We start from the raw sequence: 21,194 nt of genomic DNA, 5'->3' as shown, positions 1-21,194 counted from the left end.
CTCCATCCACTGTTAAGAGCAGACAACTTGGACACAATTATTTATTTTTTAAATATTCAAAATATTAATATGGTCCTTTATAACATTGGTTGCTTGCTTGAGGACAAAGACTAAGCAAATTTTAGTAACCTATAGGTTGACAAAGGTGAAGCCTATTTACACTTGGGTAAATTGTATTTAAGGTCACTAAACTATTAATAAGTTTATGGGTTGGTCACTTAATTTTAAAAAATTACAAAATGATCATTGGATTGTTTTAAAGTTTTCATTTTCAAGTCATTGAGCTATTATATATAGATATATATTTTAAGTCTAGCTAGCAAGTTCCAAGTGAAGATTTGATGAACGATACAATGGATCAATATCCATCGTAGAACATACATTAGATCTAAGTCGATCTGACAATCAATATTGAAAATTGAAGAAGAAAGTTGTTTCATTGGTGCAGGTAATGCGAATAGAGAATACCATACACTATCGATTTTAATATCCTAATGACTTAAATGAAATTTTTTTAATAGTTTAGTTACTTATTCGTAACATTTTAAGATTGAGTAACCAAAATGTAAACTTACAATATTTTAATGGCTTTGAGGTAGTTTACCCTTTACAATCTTTTTATATCACAAATGAATGATTGCTACGTAAAATTTAATATTTTGAAACATAAAAGATTAGTGGCGAAAAAAAAAGCATAAAAGATCCCAATGTGCAAATCTCTTTTTCTAAAGGGAAAAAAAGAGGGTCTGATTGTCAATTAAGATTGGGTTTTCTGCCGACGAGCATTTTTAAGCATTGATTTAATATTATTAAATAAAAAATTTAACAATTATTATATTATATATATTATAATATTTCACCTAAATGCAACCTAATTACTTTGATTATGACATGGCCTACAACTTGTCGACTTTTTTTTTTTTTTTTTTTTTGGAAGACATCGACTATTGTTTGGTTAAAATGTTTGGGAGATCTATATATTATGAAAATTAAATTAAATTACTCCTTTATTATTAAATAATTTATTATTTACATAAGCCTGAATTGTAATAAAGTTAATATTTATTATATAAAAATATCGTGATTTTTGTTTCAATTATAGTTTAATTCTAAACAAAATAATTCATTTACGAACCATAAGAACTTTAAGAAAAATAAGTATGTTAAGCGTTAAATGATAGTTTTAAATAATAAATGATAAATTTGTTCTAACTTTGTTTTATTTGATTTTTTAGTAGTACAACAATAAAAATGATTTATTTAATAGTAAATAAACTAATTTGATCAGGTCCTTATAATAGAGGGACCTCTTAAGTACATTCACTTTACTTTCCCAATATGTTAGCTAATTAGGTATTAGCATTGTTGCCAAATAATAAGGTTTTGGGCCTTTATGTATCTAAATTCGAATCTCGCAATACAAAATTATCAAGTGTGGGTTTTGAGTCACATCATGTGTTGTTGTCATATCTAGGTTTTAGTTCAAATTATTCCAATTATTATTTTGCTTATACCTTATATTATTTTATCCTAATTTATAATTTTTGAAAATGTGTTTATAAGTAACTTGTACTTGCAATCCTAAAAAATCAACATATTAAATAAACACATAACACTTTTAAAAACTTATTAGTAAAAATTTATTTTATCTTTTTGATCATCGACGGTTAAATTATTAATAAGAAGATAACTTAGCGACTTTTAAAATTAGCATAATAACACTTTAACCCTCAACATTTATATACGTGTCAATTTCATATTGATTCTAAAAGAATTAATCATCAACATTTACACATTGTGTAATTTTGTTTTTGCTTACATCAAGTGTTGGTTTATTTTAGACTTTTGGTGTTTCTACTTTGTTTTGTTTTTATTATCAAATTTAGCTGCTTCTTCTTCTTTTTTTTTTTTAGGTGAAAAGGTTACAAATAAAAGTAAAAGCGTAAAATATACCAACTTACACAATCTGCAAATGTTGAGAGTTAAATTTTTAGAATCAATACTAAATTGACACAATATGTTAAAAGTTAAAGTTATTATTATGTCAATTTTAAAAGCTATCACGTCATCTTTTCGTTAATCATTTGTGGACATGTGACAAGAAAAATCAAATAATTGATAACCATTTTATAACTTTTAATAATTAAATGATGAAATAAACTTATGGTAATTACTAGTTTACCCTAACTAACACTTTTAATCACCCAGTGGCCAGAGAAAAAAAATCTTCATATCCTGCCTCATAGCCATTGGATACTCCATAGACAAAAATGTTAAGTAATTGATTAACTCAAATGATACCTATTATTACCACATCAACTTATTGTTTTTCACGTAATAATAACAAAATCACATCATCCTAATTAATAAGATCATCAATTATTGTTTAAATAAAAATAAAGTTTGAAAAATATTAAGATTAAAAATGATTAAATCGGAGAATATAAACTAAATTTATGATTTATACATAGTATAAAGACTAATGATAAAATTTGACCATTTATTTACAATTATTTATAAAAAATAAATGGACGCAAAAAAGAAAAAAAAGTATTCCTAAAAATAGAAAAGAAACTCATAATTTTCTAAATCCATCTTTTCTTGCCCATATACTTTTACATCACTTTTAAAAAATCATCATTAATCCCTAATGAAAATAAAATTAAAGATAAGATTCCTTTCCTTTCATTATGACCCAAAAGTTACTTATTAATTCAATTATATAGTTAATGTTTTAATAATTTTAAAATAGTATTTTTTATCATACTTAAACGTGTAAATTTTTTAAATTTAATTACATATTTTTGGGTTCATAAATTATTTAGAAATGGTATAAAATCGCTTATTATATGGTTTACTTTTAAATAAGTTTAAAATATTATAAAATTATTTAAAACGCTTATTACCAACATGTAAAAGACCAATTCTACTTTCATTTTCATTATATAATATAAAATAATTTAATATATTAAATATAAAAAGATTGTTTATAATTATAACGTCGCCATTGGCAAGAAGAAAAAAAGGATACTTTTGTAAATTCCAAAGCAAAACATATCATCAACCAATACTATATTTATCCTTTATACTTCGGCATTTCCAATATTCGTCGTTAACTTTACTTGAGTTTCCCGTTCTACCCCTCAACGTTTCTTTTATTTACCTCAAGCAAATTTCCTCTGTTTTTCACTTCCCAACCATCCCCTATTAGTCTCCAACAATAACAGTCTTTGGATCCTTTATTTCTCTCCCTAAAAGAACACCTTTTTTTGTTTGGGTTTCACTTTCTCTCTCTAAAACCCTTTCTTTATCTCAGAACTTTCCTTTTCATTGGGTTTTTTTTTCTCTGCAAACTTTCTTCTCTTTTTTTTTTTTTTGGGGGGGGGTTACTAGAGTGAGCTAACTTTAGAACCCAAATGTCAAAATTTGTTCCTTTTTTGTATTTTTCATGAAAAATTGCTGCTCTTTTTTCAATTCCATAACAGCCATTTCACCATTAAAAGATCTGTCCTTTTAGGGGGTAACAATGAAGTCTTCAACTCGACTTGACTCAGTGGTGTTCCAACTCACACCAACTCGAACCAGGTTACAATCTTCTTTGATTTGTTTCTATTACTTAGCTTGCTTAAAAGTAATTGGTTGAACATTTTTTTCTTATATATGTATATATGTTGTAGAATGTAGAGGCATGTTTTGTCAGGTTTGAAATGCTAGCATTAGAGTTTGTTTTTATATATGATTTTGTTGAATTGGGTATCGTTTGTTTGTAACCATTGTTGATATAATTTATTATGCTTTGCTTCACTTTTACCAGGTGTGATTTGGTTATATCTGCAAATGGGAAGACTCAAAAAATGGCTTCAGGTTTGCTTAATCCATTCCTTGCCCATTTAAAGACTGCTCAAGAGCAGATGGCCAAGGGGGGTTACTCAATTATCCTTCAACCAGACCCCACCATTGATGCAACTTGGTTCTCTAAAGGAACTGTGGAAAGGTTATATATGTATATATTGCCATTGGATCACTGTTTTTGTGCTGTGATAGTGTTGTAGCCGAGTCTGTATCTACCAAGCTTGAAATTTGAATGAGATAGTAATTTTTATTTTTGGCATTTGCAGGTTTGTTCGATTTGTGAGTACTCCAGAGATCTTGGAACGAGTGTATTCTGTCGAATCTGAAATTTTGCAGATTGAAGAGGCTATTGCAATTCAAAGCAATAACAATATAGGATCGAGTGCCGTAAGTAATACTTTTAGGGGCTTTATTTTTCATGTATACCATAGAGATTATGTATGTTTGTTGTTTTTTTTTCTTTTGACAGGTAGAAGAAAATCAAGTAAAACCTTTGGAAAGCTTAGAAGGTACTGTTAGTAACTTATGGTTTTCACTCTGATTGGATTTGTGCCATTGTTAATATAACTATGGATGTATTTATGGACTAAAAAGTTCTGGTGTTACTAATTAAGGTTCTTAGTGAAGTATCATGCCTGTTCAAGTCTTTCAACACTAGTTCAGAAAACTTTCTCTTTCATTTTTAATTTTTTAATTGTTCTTGTATTATACTCGATGGCTTTCGACAGGTAGCAGGGCTACATCTGATTCCAGTGATGAGAAAGCCATCGTCCTTTACTCGGTTAGTATGCGCTAAATAATACTTAGCATGTATTAAGTCTTCTCATGAATTTGATTAAATCATTTTCCCCCTTGCAGCCTGGTCCACTACCACCTGAAGCGAATGCATCTTCTGTGGAGGGAAATTCTAAGTATGTTGTACTGTGTCTGAATGGGCATTTTTTAATTGAGGATATCGAGTTGAATATTATCGATAGTTTTTAGTGGTTACTTTCAGTATTTCATATTTTGATGTATTTTTCTGTCCGTCTACCTTCACTTTTAGCGAGTGAGTGAATCAGGGATGTCGCAAGTGCAGTAACCTTATAATGGTAAATACTATTACAGGTCAGCATGTAAAATATCGCAGGGAGGTGTTTTGATACTCACACTCATCTGACAAGCAAAACATATAACTTACCCTTTTCATGTTCGTGGGTTTGCTTTACCTTTCAATTGTATAAGGTGTACGTACTTGAACTTGGTCACTCGACCATTCAGCTAGTTATGCTCAAACTCAACAAAACAGTGAATGAGTCAAGTCTGAGTATTTTGGGGACTCTGGTCTAGCCCAAGTAGGTTGGGAGTAAGTTTGACTCGGTTACACCCTTAATAGAGATGATTTTTCTTGGCAGACACAAGGGAATTTAAAAAGGACAAAAAACATTGCGGATTTTCAGGAGAGGATTTGGAATTGAGGCATATTAGATTCTTCGATCATTACATTGATGTTTTGCATAACTTTATGTTTTGCATATTAGATTCCTTATTAAAAGTAGAAAAAGGCTAAAAGAAAGAGAGGAGTGGCATACTGTTTCATGACAATGACGGAGAACATAATGTTGAATTGTCATCACCTTTTATGTGTTTAAATTGTTAGAATAATCTTACGGCCAATACATAACTTATTGTTTTGACTTCTCACTAGAGCTCAACTTTTGAAAGTCCTGGAGACAAGGAAGACAGTGCTGCAGAAAGAGCAAAGTATGGCCTTCGCACGTGCTGTAGCTGCTGGTTTTGACATTGACAATATGGCACCTTTGATGTCATTTGCTGAAACTTTTGGAGCCTCTCGTTTGAGGTACGTGGAATTTTCAAACAGGCAATTTAGTCCTATGTGGCCATATAATCTTATAGGTGATACATGGTGGAAGAATAATTTATGCACCTGTGAACGGTCTCTTGATTAATGTCTTTTCTTGCAGGGATGCTTGTATAAAATTTACTGAATTATGGAAAAAGAAGCATGAAACTGGCCAGTGGCTTGAGATTGAAGCGGCTGAAGCGATGTCCAGCCAATCTGATTTCGCTGCTATGAGTGCATCTGGCATTGTGTTTTCAGAAAACAATGGAAAGTCTGGTGTTGAATCAAGTACAGGTACGAGCTTTAAACTATGTTGTTCTGACTCCGCCTTTTTTGTTGAATTACCCATCTTTGCACTCGTTTATTATGCATATCCAGACAAGGGTATGGGTGAATGAAAAATCTTTTAAAAGAAAATTGAACATACCCGTGCCTGCATTTGATTGGTCTTGATCCTAGGAATCTTGGTTTATGGTGTTCATCCATTTTCTTTTAGCACCTCATTTGTATGCTTGACAAGTATTTTATTCATGCTTGCTACTTTCACATAAATGATGAACTGAAATAAATAAAATTCTGATATGGCTAGATGGGAAGGTTCCAATGGATCAGCAGACCCTGAGCCATCAAGAGTATTACCAAGCTCAGTATCCGCACCCCATGTTTCCTCCTTGGCCTATCCATTCTCCACCAGGTGGTATGCCACCTTTTCAAGGATATCCTATGCAAGGGATGCCTTACTACCCGAATTATCCGGGTGGTAGCCCATTCTTTCAGCAACCTTATCCATCAGCGGAGGATCCGAGACTCAATGCTGGTAAGCGAATACAAAAGCGACATTCAATGGAGAGCAGAGATAGCCATAGTGGATCAGATACTTGGGAAACGGAGAGAGCAAAATCTCAAGAAAACGAGGAGTTGGACAATGAAACTTCATTAAGTCCAAAACCGAGCAAGAAGAGTAGCAGGTCAGGGAAAAAGCAGTCAGGAATGGTGGTCATCAGGAACATCAATTATATCACTTCAAAAAGGGAAAATTCTTCAGGTAGTGAGTCGCAGTCACATTCTGAATCTGAAGTGGATATGGAAGATGGAAATATTGAGCATAAGAACTCTCAGAGATCCTCAAAGAGGAAAGGAAGTCGAACCAAATCTGTTGATGAATATGATAGGGAAGAAACAGTTCATGGGAAGGAGACAGATGGTGGACACTGGCAAGCATTTCAAAATTATTTACTTAGAGATGCTGAAGACGAAGAACGTAGAACTGATCAAGGCATGTTTTCGACAGACAAGGAATTTAAAGGAAAGAGAAGACCGAATAGGGTGAATGAAAGTGAATATCCCTTAGTTTCTGGAGGACGAGAAATGGGTCAATTCGAAGAAGGGAATACAACCGACATGCATGAAATTAGTGCAAGTGGCTCTCGCATGCGTATAGCATCAAATGATCAGTCATTGATTATTAGAAGAGGTGGTCACTCTGCTGATGATGGAAGGTTCTTCATTGATGGTGAAATGGATGGCAGGAGGGGTTATCGAAGGAATATAAATGATGACTTCATTGTAGATAGACAACAGAATCCGTCAGATTTTACGAATTCTCCATCTGATCCACAGACTTTTAATCGGTTTGAAAATTCACCCAACATTTCAGAAAGAAGACCTTCAAATAATATAAATGATGATTCCTACATAGTTTCATTGAGGTCAACTTCAGCTACCCAAGCTGGAACTGATGACCGAAGTGCTATCAATATGGATTCCGATTTCTCGTTGTCACTTCAGAAAGCAGAAAATATATCTAACAGGGCTGGAAGCCAGGTCAATTATGAACTGGATGATTTGAGTTTGATACCTGAGCGTGGAGCAGAAATGGGGTCAATTGGTTACGATCCTGCTTTGGATTATGAAATGCAAGTTCATGCTGAAAGTGGTACCAAGAAAAATAAAGATGTCATGCAAGGGTCTAAAAAGTCAGAAAAGGACCGAAAATCAAAGCTTACTTCCGATCCTTCAGATAAAAAGAAGACTATAGGGCCAATACGGAAAGGAAAGCCTTCAAAACCGAGTCCTTTGGATGAAGCAAAAGTCCGAGCTGAGAGGCTAAGAACCTATAAAGCTGATCTTCAGAAACTAAAGAAGGAGAAGGTATGCTGCTCTTGCTGTCAGCTAGTTCATGTGGTTTATCAAATGAATTCTTTTTTCGTTATTAGTTAACTAAATTTTAACATTTTTTCAGGAAGAGGAGGAGATTAGGCGACTCGAAGCATTGAAGATGGAGAGACAAAAGAGAATTGCTGCAAGAGGCAGTTCCGTTCCAGCTCAGTCATCCGTGGCTTCACAAAGCAAGAAACAATTGCCGTCAAAACTTTCTCCAAGTACTCATAAGGGATCAAAGTTTACTGATGGTGAGCCTGGACCATCATCGCCGCTACAAAGATCCATCAAGCCTGCTTCTGTGGGATCAGTTTATTCTCATAAAGCCTCCAAACCGAGTAAATTGAATGGTGGAACTCCGTCCCGTGGAAATAGATTAAGCCGCTCAGTTTCATCATTGCTGGAACCGAAGAAAGACATTGGCGGTGTAACTCCTGATACAAAGGCATCTATGGCAAGGATTAGGAGGTTATCAGAGCCAAAAACAAGTAGCAGTCCACTTGTTTCTTCAGTGAAGTCACGGCACTCTGAACCAAAGTCGAAAACAAAAGTATCTGGAGTGCCTGAAAGCAAAAAAATATCAGCAATTATGAACCATGATAAAAGTAAGATTGCTTCTCTTCCCGAGCTCAAAATTAAAACAACTAAAGATCCCAATGTTACGGACAACAAATCGGGAGGAAATGGAATGACTCAGAAGGTCAGTGGAAATACTTCTTCGACCATTGATGTTGCTGAACCAAGTAGGAACACGGACAAAGGTTCACTTAATATTGATGGGGACGACGGTACAGTAATTGAGAAAACCGTTGTGATGCTTGAATCCATTCCCACGGTAAATTCATCAGAAGCAACGACACTAGAACAGAAGGAGAGCAATGGCATCTTTAAAATCGGGAGGGAAACTGAGATGGTGTCAGATTATGCCGCCATTCGTGCACCTGTTTCTTCATCGAATCTTGATGCAGTTGATAAAGAACATCAGATACAACCAAAACCGCAAGCTTATGAGGTATGGTTTATAAGACCTTGACAGGGGAACACTTTTTTATTTATATACATCTTTCAGGTGCCTGTAAATGTCATTCTTGTTCTTAATATGCTGTTGTACATATCTGCAGATTCAAAAGGGAAATGTAAGTAACACCGACAAGGAATTGTCAAAATTTACGAGCACAAGTGTTACTGAAAAAGAGTATCAAGCCCCTTTAGCTCGGGTGTCTTCTTTGGAAGATCCATGTACTGAAATTTCAGAGTATGACAAAGCACCTCCGACAAGCATGCAGGTTGCAACAACAGACTCGGAGAATGTTAGAGCTCTTGTAGCTGACACGAAGAACTTGAAACTGGAAAAGATTCCTGAAGTGTTGGATAAATCTCAAGTAAAGGAGTCATCGAAAGGGTTTCGACGGTTATTGAAGTTTGGAAAAAGGAATCATAGCTCAGCTAGAAGCGAACATAGTATTGACTCAAACAATGAGGCTGATGAGTTGGTTGCAAACGGTGCCTCATCTAGTGAAGGTAATTGCTTTGTGTTCCTTCCCTTGTGCACTTCGATGGATAGTGAGATACAAAATGTCACGACTATCATTTAACAGCAAAAGGAAAAGTCGGACTATCTCAGGATCGGATGCTCTACTTGTTGCTGGTGTATTGGCACCCTGAATTAACTTTACCTCATTTCTTAAACGAGATAAATGTCTTGGTACGTGCATGAAAGATATTTTGGTTTCACTATGAAGCTCTTAAAAATGGTATGCCATCATCAAAATATAGATTAGGTGGAGCACCGCAAGTTTTATGCGAGTATTGTCTATTGTTTTTGTTGTAGCTTTCAATAACATTGTGATTGTATTTGGTGCCAAAGCTGACTAATTTTATGGTTCTTATCAGTTCAATCGTTGAAGAACCTAATCTCTCAGGATGAAACCCCGACAGCCGATAATACTCCACAAAAGTGTAAGCATTTGCTGCTCTCATTGCCCTTTTATTTGTATTCTTCCCCAACGTTCACAAATATGTCAGTATTTTACACCACTAAGGTGGAGTATCTGAAGTACTTTACATATAATAACCATGCAGCTTCTCGTACATTTTCATTGTTATCACCGTTCCGAAGCAAGACAAGTGAAAAGAAGTATATGGCTTGACAATGAAGGTGAAACCACGAACTTTGTTTTCTTCTGCGGATTTGGCTGTCTTAACATTTACATTTTATTTTTCATTTATTTTCCCTTATTGCAACCTGAAAAAAAAGTAGGTACCATTAAGAATATATGCTTGTAAAAAAATGTTCTGCAGTCGCATTCATTGGTTAATGTTGTTGAACTGAATTGGCTTTTTAGCAGACTCTTCCACTTTACATGATTATATATAGCTTATTTTTTCTATCCGTGATTTTGGTAGAAGTATATGGAGGCCATTGTACTAGTAATCAGATTGCATTTTGCACCCTTTGCTCAAAAAATTGGCAAATTAGTTCTTGTACGTTTGATCGAATAGCAAATTGACCCTTCAGTTAAAATTTTCTTCTATTTATGCTGTTAAAAATTTATCTTTGTATATCAGCATGATGTGTATGTGGCACGTCATGCATTACTGTTTGGTTATTTTGTCAGCTATGCCAGTTTTTAACAATACAAACGGATTAATTTTTTAACAGAAAGGATCTGTTTGCGTTTTGAATTAACATACAGGGACTAATTTGCTCATGTTTTTAGTAAAAAGGGGCAAAATGCAATCTAACTCTTAGTATAGGGGTCTTCATAATATTTTTACCCCATGATTTTCTGCCAGTTCTTGAGACTTACATTGGTATATTATCAATGTACAAGGTCGAAGAACTCGAACCTAAGGTCCGGGGGTTCGAGTTTCAGCATTTGTAATCCCTTATACTATCATATGTAGCGTGTATCAGATATTGCCATTTTCCAGCAAGATTACCACTAAAATGGGGGGGGGGAGATAAAGATTTCTTGAAAGTTTCAATTGAAATTCTCAGGTTTATTGATACATATTAATGGATGATACCCAAACTATAGATGGAAACAAAAATAGTACTAATCAAAACGAATGATGACACATGATATATTGCTTTTGCTCATTCTTGTTAAAGCCTCCTTTGTTAAGCACTCGGCTGCTTGTTGTGGATCCTCTAAATGCCCGATGAGATTCACAGCTTCTTGATTTTTCATCACCTGGAGTGAACAACAGTGCACATAGTAAGTAGAACGAGATGCAGTTTTTTAACCTATTTACTCGGGCTCAGATGTAGTGTTGGAAAACTGTATGCGTTTGATGCATCTTTAAGTTTTTTGTATGTACATCAGAAAATGCATTGGACATAAAAGACGGTGAGTTGAGCAGATTAAGCTTCAAAACACGATGAAAAAATGGTTTATGTTGATGTATACCTCCCAGATTCCAGTGCTTGCTATAATGATGAATTCGGTCTCAGCATTGAGCTTTTCGGCCCCGACAACAAGTTCCGAGCTTCTGGGGTGCCTTATTGCTGTTACATTACTTGAAGCGCAAGCTAATATGCGTACTTCAAGCACAAATATATGACGTAACCAGCATCAAATAATTTCATTTACAAAAAAGGGATGCAAATACTAAGATTCGAATAAAATCATCCATGGAATAAAATATCATATTAATCTGATGGATTGAGCCTAGATTATACTAAGATGAAAATTAAACCGATCAAAAAGATCATATTAATCTGACCAATTGAGTTGAGATCATACTAAGATGCAAATTAAACCGATTAAAAGTGAATTAAATTGCTAAAAACTAATTATATAAAATTAATGAGGTTTAAACATGAATTCTAATTTGTTTATTTTGATGAATTTAATTGATTAAATTGAAAACTAGAGGTCTGATGGAGTGAACTGAGGTTCACAGTTTATAGTAGACAAAAGGGTTTCTGTTGTAGGTGTTAAAATACCTGGAAACAGTCTGCGAGTCCAATGTCTTCTAGCTCCACCATGGTGCTTGCTGCTCAGTTGATGAGCCACGCCATTTCTACATACAACGGCTCTATAGCCACCTAGGTTGGCCATCACAAGCTTTTCTCCATTGATAAGCATCGCAGATGCCGACTCGGTTTGGAACGTCTCGTCTTCTTTTTGTGCCTCCCTTGCCTTTGCTCTTGCTCCCAGATATGCCTTCTTCATTGTCTCTTTGGTCTTCTTGTTTATTTGAGACTGTAACGCCAAAGTTTTTCACACACAGGCCCGAGTTTTTAAAAAGAGAATTATACACTAACACATACATACATACATACATACATACATACATACATACATACATACATACATACATACATACATACATACATGGTTTTAAGTTATGCTAGCAGATTTCGCCGCGAATAGTGGTTATAATATCATGAATGTTACCATCGTTATGATTTCTATTAACTTTGCACAATGGTCGCATTATAGAACTAGATATGTATGAAAATAGGATCCAATGTTCATCTGTTTAGACTTCTTATACATCAAGGCCATATACATATACATACATATACATAATGTATTGTAAAAATATGATATGTTGTGTAATCATCTCTATGTAAGCAATAAGTGCATACATTTTTCCTTATTTGAACACAATTTGTTATCTCGTATACTATGTTTCATAACACTCATCATTTCGGTTGCAGATTTCGTTGTGAGTGTGATTATGATATCATGAACACTCATCATTTCTTTCCACGAAATCATGATTTCAGTTGCGGATTTCGTCGCGAGTGTGATTGTGATATCATGAACATTACGGTATTATTCTAAAGCTATATGTACATATGTATATGAAAATATGATTCAATTGTTTACCTGTTTAGGCTTCTTATCAAAGAAATGAGATTGAATATACTTGGTAACTCCATCACCAATCCTAGGATCAAAAACTCCAAAGAACCATAACTCAAGTTCATCAAATTGCTCCCTTTGAACGACCACCGTATCGAAATCCGGCTCACCGGAGCCGCCTCTCACCGACTTATTTTCTACCACATGGTAGCCATGAGAGATTGGCATCATCCATGAAGGCTTCTTTTTAACCCCATTCTCTCTTTTCTTGCTCCCACCATCACCAAATCTAAATCTTCTTAGCTTAAACGCCTGCTCCATTAAAAAAAAAAACCCAAAAAATATAAAAAAACAAAAAACCCAGAGCTTGGTTCATGAAAACTAAGGTTTATATGAAGTCAAACATGGAAAACAAAATCTGGGTTTCAATATTTTGAAACCATTTCATATCTTTTTTCATACGTTAAATAAGTTTATGAAAAAGAGTTACCTTTAACTATAATATAGGATCACGAAATGTTTGAAAAAGTGGTGCTTACCTTAAGCTTAAAGTGGATATCTTTTAGTCCCATGTTTATGGCTTCAAATTTTGATGCAAAGAGACTTGAAGGAGTGATGTTGAAGAAGAATTATATACAGAAAGTAAATATTAAAGCGAAGTTTTTTTTTTAAAATAATTTAAAGTTTTTGTTTTTATTTTGTTGTTAGTAAAATATTTATATTGTTTTATAAGAGATATCTGTTGGAAAAATACTTTGAAATTTTAAGTAATTAATGTTTTTAAATGAGAAAATTTATTGACTTTAATTGTATCTGTTCAGCAAATTTACTCATGTAACTGCCATTTTATGCTATTTCAAGTGTGTGTGTTTTCTCTAATTAAAAATTAAAATTAAAAATTAAAACAGGAGGAGACAAAATTCTTGTCAGTTGGGTAGATAAACCAAATTATGTTCTGCTCATTAAGTAGACCGCTCCATACAAAATATAAACGTATACAAATTAATTCTTATTTTGTTAAAAGTTTTATAAAACCAATCCTTGTATGCCATAATGACATACATGTAGCTATCAACTAATTAAGTGTTCAACCGTAAAAATAAGTCAGTTTATTTTTGATTTAATATATATAGACTAATTTAGTCTTTTTTTAATAAAAGAAGCCAATTACAATCTGATTCTTAGTACAAGGATCCCTTGATACTTTTACTCTAATTAGACTTGCAACAAGGGAAAACCGAATGTGTCGTTCTACATCATGGATATTTTTAAATTAAGTCAATTTCGTTTGGTTAAGAGTTATTGGACCGTTTTAGGTTTGGTCCTATTCATATTTAGTTAGTTGTAACTTACCTGAAAACTTATTAAATTAGGGGGTGAATTCAAATTTTTTTTAAGGGGTCAAAATTAAATTATAAAATATTTGATTTTTGAAGGATAAAACAAAAAAAATTATTTTGAAAGTCAAAATGTGATTTTACCACATATATATTTTAATTTCGGTATTTTTAAAAGATTTATAAAATAATTTTCCATTTCTTGAGAGCCCTTGTATTTACTTTTGTATTGAATACCTACCTATAAACGTAATTATACCAACCAATTAAACTAAATTTCAAATTTTATTTACTTAAATTAACATCATATGATTAGGCATTAAGAACATATTTGTTTACTTAATTAACCATTTCAACAATAAAATAAAATATTGTGGGTACAAGGATTGAATTTTTCTTCTTTTTTTATAAAAATGGACCGACATGGAATTTATCGGTTCTGGTAAACAATTTATTTGAAATAATTAACCATCTTTATTTTCATGCCTATCTTGATTCAACTCAATGAATGGCAAGAAAAGCAGCATGAAAAATAACACAATATTTGACATTGCCACGTGTAATTTAACCTCGCGATTAGTATCAGACATGAGCTTGAATTTAGTATCCAATATAACTCTAATATAAATTTATTCAATCTTTAAAAAAAATATACATCGAGTTTAATATCATATATGGGTGTATATGTAATATAATTAAGATTTTTAAAATCGAATCGATGGTGAAATCGATCAAATAATTGATTTATCGATTCAACTGATTCAATTAATTCATTTAATTTAATTAAATAAATCATTAAAAATTAAAATAAAAAAAACACACATACAAATTCAACCAATTCAACCGATAAATTAATTAGATTTAAACAATTATGAATATATATATAAAGGCGTGGCTCTTGTTTGAATTGCATTTACAGCAAAAAGCTAAGAAAATAACACTTCAACTGCTGAAATAAAACAGTGGTTATAAGGTCTAAGAGCAGTAGGTGTGCAGACCAATTCTGGAAGATAAACTAAGTTCAGAGGCCAGACAAAACGAATTGGTCAATTTTTACCATTACTCCTTGTATTACATATAAGTTGTCAGTTTAAGCCACCGTATTTTAATTTGATCGATTTAGTCTTCGAATATTTTAAATTTTTAACATTTCAATTATTAAATCAAAATTTATTATTAGTTGTGTACACATAAACTGTATATTTAATCTCTATTCTCCAATTTAATATTTTTATATTTTTAAAATTTTAAAATTTCAACTTAAACTCAAATGTAACTATTAAATTCATTAATTAAAGTAATGAATTTGTATGAGTATTATGTGTAGTTAGTAGTAATATATAATACACATAAAAACCCTATACCATAATAGCAAATTTTAATTTAATGAATGTAAAGATTATTGTAGGGTAAGAATAAAATACAAGGACTAAGAAAATCTCATGTGATAGTCTGATAATTAAAGTGTTCATCATTCTGGGTGTAATTTGGATTCGAATTGAGTTAGTCGTACTTGTTGTTCAAGTTTTGCCCAATTCTTGTAATTCACCAAAAAAACAAATTCAAAGATTTTAAAACTAAACCGATAGTCGAACCAATCAAAACACTTATTCTCACTTTGCCCGATTTCTCTAATTCAATTGAATAAATTATTTAAAAAATTCAACCAATCGATTTAACCAATCCAATTCTCAATCCAACTATATAACTTGGTTTGAAAAGAAATTGGATTTGACTCGAGCTATCAAACAAACCAATTTCGAATATTCTAATGCTTATGTGTTAAAGAATCTAATTGAATTCTTCTTTTTTCAAATTAATATTAGAAAATGAACACTAAGCACATATAATTTTTAAGGAATTTTTTGAAGAAATTTTCAAAGCATTTGTGGCCATCAGAGGAAGGACAAATACACCGCTGTGCTTATAGAGACTATTATTATGCCTCTCATGCAGCCAATATAAATTACCACAAGTTTTCACAAACAAAAATCTAGCAATAAATTCACTACAAAATCTGTCTTAGACCAATGAAACTGCACTCAACTGATCTTAATTGAAACAAAAAAAAAAAAAACCATTCCGAAAGAACACATTGCAGAATGTTGAATGACAAAACTAGCAAATCCTCGCGATTCAGGTATCATTTCAAGATGATTTCTCCTTTTTCAACTTCGCGAGTTCTTGCCTGACAACCCCAGCCCTCTGCAAGATACATTATATATCCGGTTAAGCTCAGATCAAGGTTTCAAGAAAGCCTTTTGGATTTTGAGAAAAAAAACAATTGTGTATAAATCCGGTGAGCGTATTAGAAGTAGAATGAACTGACCTTGATCTTAGCTAACATAAGCTTGAACCGATCAAAGTCGTTGAGAGATGCTCTTCTCTTCTGAACAATCAACTTTCTACCCCATGAGCTATTCTCCCACTTGTTCTTAACATCTGCCATTGTCAAATAAATGAAATACAATTAGAAAGAAAAAATTGTTTGAGAAACAACAACAAAATGTCGGACAAAGTTGTTGTACTTACCGGCCTTCTCCATAGCTTCAATCAATGTCTTCTTCTTTGGAACACGGGGAATGTCGATTGTGATATCTGTCAATGTAAGCCTCTTGAAGTTCATTTGGCCTCTGACCATATCTGGAGCATCGACAAGTGCCTGACAGACCAGGATAAAAGCAATACACATAATTTCTTAGCACACAAATATTACCAATCTGAGTTAACATGACTGCTAAAACTCCATATTCTATTATTCTCTGAGTTAACACCATTCATATATACCTCAAATAACACATCAAAACAACATCCACAGATCAACGAAAGCCGAGAACAAACACATAACAAACATCTACACTTAATCCACACATTAGACTAATGTTTTTTCTCCAACACTTCATTCTTTATTATTTTGATACCCTTATCTGACGGATAGTCTTACCTCGATGCATGCATCAGTATGCAGTCTCGACCCCTCCAAATCAAGGGGGAAAATTAGCAATACATGTCTAAAACACAATATCCAGCACTTCGTTACCAAGCATATAACACAACTCCCACAAACAGAATCAGCAAAATACAATATAACTTGACATCATGCAGATTCGATTGTTAGCGACAAATAACATGTTTCAGACTAGATTAAACGCAACAAGAAAAACACAGAGAACCCAATTTTAGTTCAACTCTTTAAAAACAAAACCACAACTTTCCACTAAAAGTTATTCATCCTCATACGAAATAATTTCTAATTAAAATGCCCTGAGAAACATAATTAAGTAAAACCCCCTAAACCCATACAACATTGAACCTCAATATCCCCCTTAAACATAAACCTTCACCATAAGCCCCATTAAAATCACAAAAATGTTAAGACCCCAAATGCTATTTCGTCGTATAAGAACAAAAACTATTTAAACCCTAAACCCCAAATGCGCTAGTTGGAATACTTAAGAAACATAAAAACCCCAAACCCTTACCACGTTGAACTTCATTTCCTCCCATTAATCACAAAATTTTACCCCAAACCCTTACCACGTTGAACTTCATTTCCTCCCATTAATCACAAAATTTTACCCCAAACCCCCATTATATTCACTAAAACGTGAAAACCGAAATGCTATTTAACTATTATAAATCCACTGAACACATTAAAGATAATACTGTGCTAAAATCGGGAAACGAAAAACGACATACTCTGTTTTGGTCAACGACATCGACAATGACAACCAACTTGCCGTAATCTTTGCCGTAGTTAACGAGAGCCACTCTCCCGATCTCAACGTACCTCTTGAACGGCTAAAAAAATCAGAAAAAAAAAAAAAAAAAACCCAGATTACATGATTGAGGAGCATGCCAAATGTACCCTCTATTATAGATTGAAGAAGAAAAACGCACCATTTTCGTTCTCTATGAGTGTTCGTAGCTTAAGGAGAGGCGGAGGGTAGGAATTAGGGTTTCTCTATGATGGATTATTAGTAGGGTGCTTTGTCACTGTTGGATCTAGGTTTTTATTTTATTTTGGATTAATTTCATGAAAGGTCTCCAAACTATGACTGAGATGCTAAATTAATCTGTAAACTTCAAAATATTCTAATTAAATCCTCATTGCATCACTACATCGATCAAATCTTTTCATCAACTTACGTAAAACATAATTAAAATGTGAGGATCAAATTTAAAATACTTTAGTATGTTTTGCATCAACAACATGGGTATAACGTGTTACACAAATAATTCTCCTAAATTTTAATGACACAATCTATTACCTTTTAACGTATTTTTAAGACATTTTTTAATACGTTATATCCTTAAAATTTGATCCATGTACTTTGAATACATCCATATGATATGAGATTCCAAGTTGGGGTTTGATTGATAAAAATTTTGATCAATACGATATTAATACTTTAAAAATTAAATTAAAATATTTTAAAATTTAAATCATAGTTTAAGGATCCCTATTGATATTTAATGTCCACTTTAGCATTAGCCTGGTGCAGATAATTTGTTAGCGCTAAATTCGATTCGGTTTGAATTTTTTTATTTTCAAAACCATGATAATTTAGTTTGTTTTAATTCAATTTGTAATTATTTTGTATTAATTTTAGGTTTTGAATTTTTGAAATTTTTTAACAAAAAATATTATTTTGTAAAATTTTAAAATTTTGCATAAATATGATACTTTTCTTGAAAAATATTTTTATACAAAATTTTAAGTTATTTAATAATAAAATAAATTTTATATCATTTATATTTTTATGTCTATAAATATAGAAGTTGTCAAAACATTCGTTTCATATTTGATCCATAAAATTCATATTTTCTTTTTGCTCTCCTATTTTTTTTTTACTTTCTTTTATTTATTTCATAACATTTTAACTATTTTAAATATAAAATATTTTTCACATTATAAAATTTAAAATTAATTATAAATTAAATAAAAATAAAACTTAGTTAAGGTAACCACAATTATTGACACGATTAAACTATTAAATTGATTCGAAAATTTACATACATAATATTCGCAATTACATTAAAATATTAATTCTACAAAAAGTTACGGATCACTCCCGATGATATATACACATACAGACAATATATGAAGTAATGAGAGTGCATACGAGCTTTGATATTAGATGTGCTTACTAATTTATGAGATGACAAAAACCCTAAGCTCACCTCTATCTCCTCTGGTGATTCGGGTATCGGCATCAATGAAGGTAACATCAAAGTCGCCGCTCCCTGGATTAGATGGAGGCCTCAAAGCGTCGGGAATCCGAGGTACATCCAATGACGGAAGCTGAGAAAAGGTCCCTCTAGTTTTCACACTCGTTTTCTCGAATGTTATTTTGATCTTCGAAGATCCTATATGCAAAAACCAAAACACAAGTCTTTTATCAGTTTACCGATTCCGACTCGGACAATTTGACGGACCGGTCCTGTCCGGCTTTGAACTTAAAACACAAAGTAGAAGCTAAGTACTAACCTATGATTTCAAATTTGTGAGCTAAGGTAGCAGTAACTTCAAGTGGAGGCAATGGCCATGGAGCTCCCAATTCAATTTCTGCTATATTATCAAAATCTTTGCTTATGACATCAATTCTCTGAAAAACCTGCAAGTTCACGAAAAAGTACATGTCCGATATGAATATGTTCCGTACATCCTTACGTCCTGAATATAGAAATTACGACAACAGTAGGATTTGCTGCAAACCTGGCCGAGAGTTACGGGGAGCAACCTTCCAGTGGGAAGTCCAGGACGGCTCCCGCCGAGTGTACGAGACGAGAATGCACTGCTGTATATCAGTTTCCATCTCCCTTGCAGCTTATCAAGATCGGTCAATAAGTCCACAGGTCCAGCAACCGTTTCGAGTTCCTTGGCGGCATCATCTGCTTTTCCGAGATCATCTTGGTTCGCAGCAAGACCTCTATTCAGCCCAGAAACAATACCCTGAATCCAAATCAACCTCCATCAAGACATTGGTATCGGAAAATGATGTTCATATCAAACACGTTCCCCGATAATTAATTCAATCAAAACATATCCGTATTGTGTTCGTATCATATATATATATAGATTGAAGTCTAATTGGACATAAATTACGACATTTTCACATCAAAAAGTATGATTCCAGCTTTAGTCCTCTATTTTTATAAAATTATTAGTAGGTCCAAATTGATTACACCATAGTTGTTGATGTTATAGTGATGACATCAATTTATTTTACTGTTATTGGACACTGAAAAATTCAATAAACAAATAATATATTTTATATCAGTGAAATGCTTAAGCTGTTTAAATAAGAATTCACCTCTTCTATTTAACAATGGTATTATCAATTTCAACCTACTAATAACATAGTAACCAAATTATATCAAATTAAAATAAAAAGATTAGTTCTCAAATTTCAGCATGGTACAGGGACTATAACCAGAATAACACCTAAAGCAAATCCAGCGAAAACCCAGAAAAATGATCTGCAACTTTTAAACAAAAAAATACCAGTAATTTAAGCTTCAAAGAAGAAATGAGTTCAGATTTAGCATCTTGAGGTGGAGGCGGCGGCGGCGGTGGGGTGTCAACGACGGAGACATCTCCAACAGCCGATTTTAAAACAGGATTTCGCTTCCTTTCGGGACGGCGCCGTTTCACGCTAACAATAAAAGGGTAGGGTTTCGGGAGATAGAGAGGAGCTTTAATGGAGGAAGAAGAGAAGATAGACGCCGGGGATTCTAGAAGAAAACTTGAAGAAGCCATTGGCTCTCAAGTGGCTTTTGCTTGCCCTGTTTCGGAGCTTTTTGCAAGAGTGCTTTTTTGGGGGGTTTATTTTGTTATTTTTCTGTTTGTCTTTTTCTTGGTGGAAAAATTAAAATCAAAATCTATGGTTTGTATGGCTGTTAGAAGTCTATAGAAGATTTCCTCTAAACGAAAAACAAAAATTTATGGAAGAAATATAGGTCAAATTTTAGTTATGGTCACTCTAATTTGAGTATTTAGTCTTTACATTTTAAATGGGTGTAATTTAATTAATCTATTTTATATGATAAATGTAATTTTGGATTCATAAAAGAACAATGAGGTGACACAGCCTCAAATTATCACGTTATCACTTGAAACTTAAAAGTATATATTTTAAAATTTTAATTTCAAAGTGATAAAGTAATACAATTTTAAAG

The 21,194-nt window shown here is 32.9% G+C and overlaps 4 protein-coding genes across 4 annotated transcripts; 1 reads left to right on the top strand and 3 right to left on the bottom strand.

The window, feature by feature from the left end:
• The first annotated feature begins 3,218 nt into the window (after positions 1-3,218).
• Positions 3,219-10,245, top strand: LOC105800644 (COP1-interacting protein 7). The gene is made up of 13 exons (XM_012631877.2): positions 3,219-3,585; positions 3,815-3,994; positions 4,119-4,239; positions 4,322-4,361; positions 4,581-4,633; positions 4,711-4,763; positions 5,540-5,692; positions 5,817-5,989; positions 6,285-7,846; positions 7,938-8,867; positions 8,977-9,376; positions 9,749-9,814; positions 9,938-10,245. Exons 1-13 carry the CDS (start codon positions 3,527-3,529, stop codon positions 10,003-10,005), a joined length of 3,858 nt encoding a protein of 1,285 aa, XP_012487331.2. The 5' UTR covers positions 3,219-3,526; the 3' UTR covers positions 10,006-10,245.
• Positions 10,246-10,826: 581 nt separating this feature from the next.
• On the bottom strand, positions 10,827-13,371 carry LOC105800645 (putative protein phosphatase 2C-like protein 44). The gene is made up of 5 exons (XM_012631879.2): positions 13,215-13,371; positions 12,700-12,987; positions 11,808-12,066; positions 11,269-11,402; positions 10,827-11,052 (listed from the first exon to the last, which is right to left on the bottom strand). Exons 1-5 carry the CDS (start codon positions 13,245-13,247, stop codon positions 10,915-10,917), a joined length of 852 nt encoding a protein of 283 aa, XP_012487333.2. The 5' UTR covers positions 13,248-13,371; the 3' UTR covers positions 10,827-10,914.
• A 2,542-nt stretch (positions 13,372-15,913) lies between these two features.
• LOC105800643 (60S ribosomal protein L14-2) lies at positions 15,914-18,065 on the bottom strand. The gene is made up of 5 exons (XM_012631876.2): positions 17,913-18,065; positions 17,712-17,813; positions 16,545-16,674; positions 16,342-16,454; positions 15,914-16,217 (listed from the first exon to the last, which is right to left on the bottom strand). The coding sequence occupies exons 1-5, from the start codon at positions 17,913-17,915 to the stop codon at positions 16,161-16,163; spliced, it is 405 nt and encodes a 134-aa protein (XP_012487330.1). The 5' UTR covers positions 17,916-18,065; the 3' UTR covers positions 15,914-16,160.
• Positions 18,066-18,986: 921 nt separating this feature from the next.
• Positions 18,987-20,859, bottom strand: LOC105800642 (plastid-lipid-associated protein 6, chloroplastic). Its single transcript, XM_012631875.2, has 4 exons — positions 20,521-20,859; positions 19,732-19,968; positions 19,504-19,630; positions 18,987-19,382 (listed from the first exon to the last, which is right to left on the bottom strand). The coding sequence occupies exons 1-4, from the start codon at positions 20,773-20,775 to the stop codon at positions 19,168-19,170; spliced, it is 834 nt and encodes a 277-aa protein (XP_012487329.2). The 5' UTR covers positions 20,776-20,859; the 3' UTR covers positions 18,987-19,167.
• Between the last annotated feature and the right edge of the window lie 335 nt (positions 20,860-21,194).

Source organism: Gossypium raimondii, chromosome 9 (assembly GCF_025698545.1).
Source record: "Gossypium raimondii isolate GPD5lz chromosome 9, ASM2569854v1, whole genome shotgun sequence".
NCBI classification, from domain to species: Eukaryota; Viridiplantae; Streptophyta; class Magnoliopsida; order Malvales; family Malvaceae; genus Gossypium; species Gossypium raimondii.
This window is presented reverse-complemented; position numbering and strand designations above follow the sequence as displayed.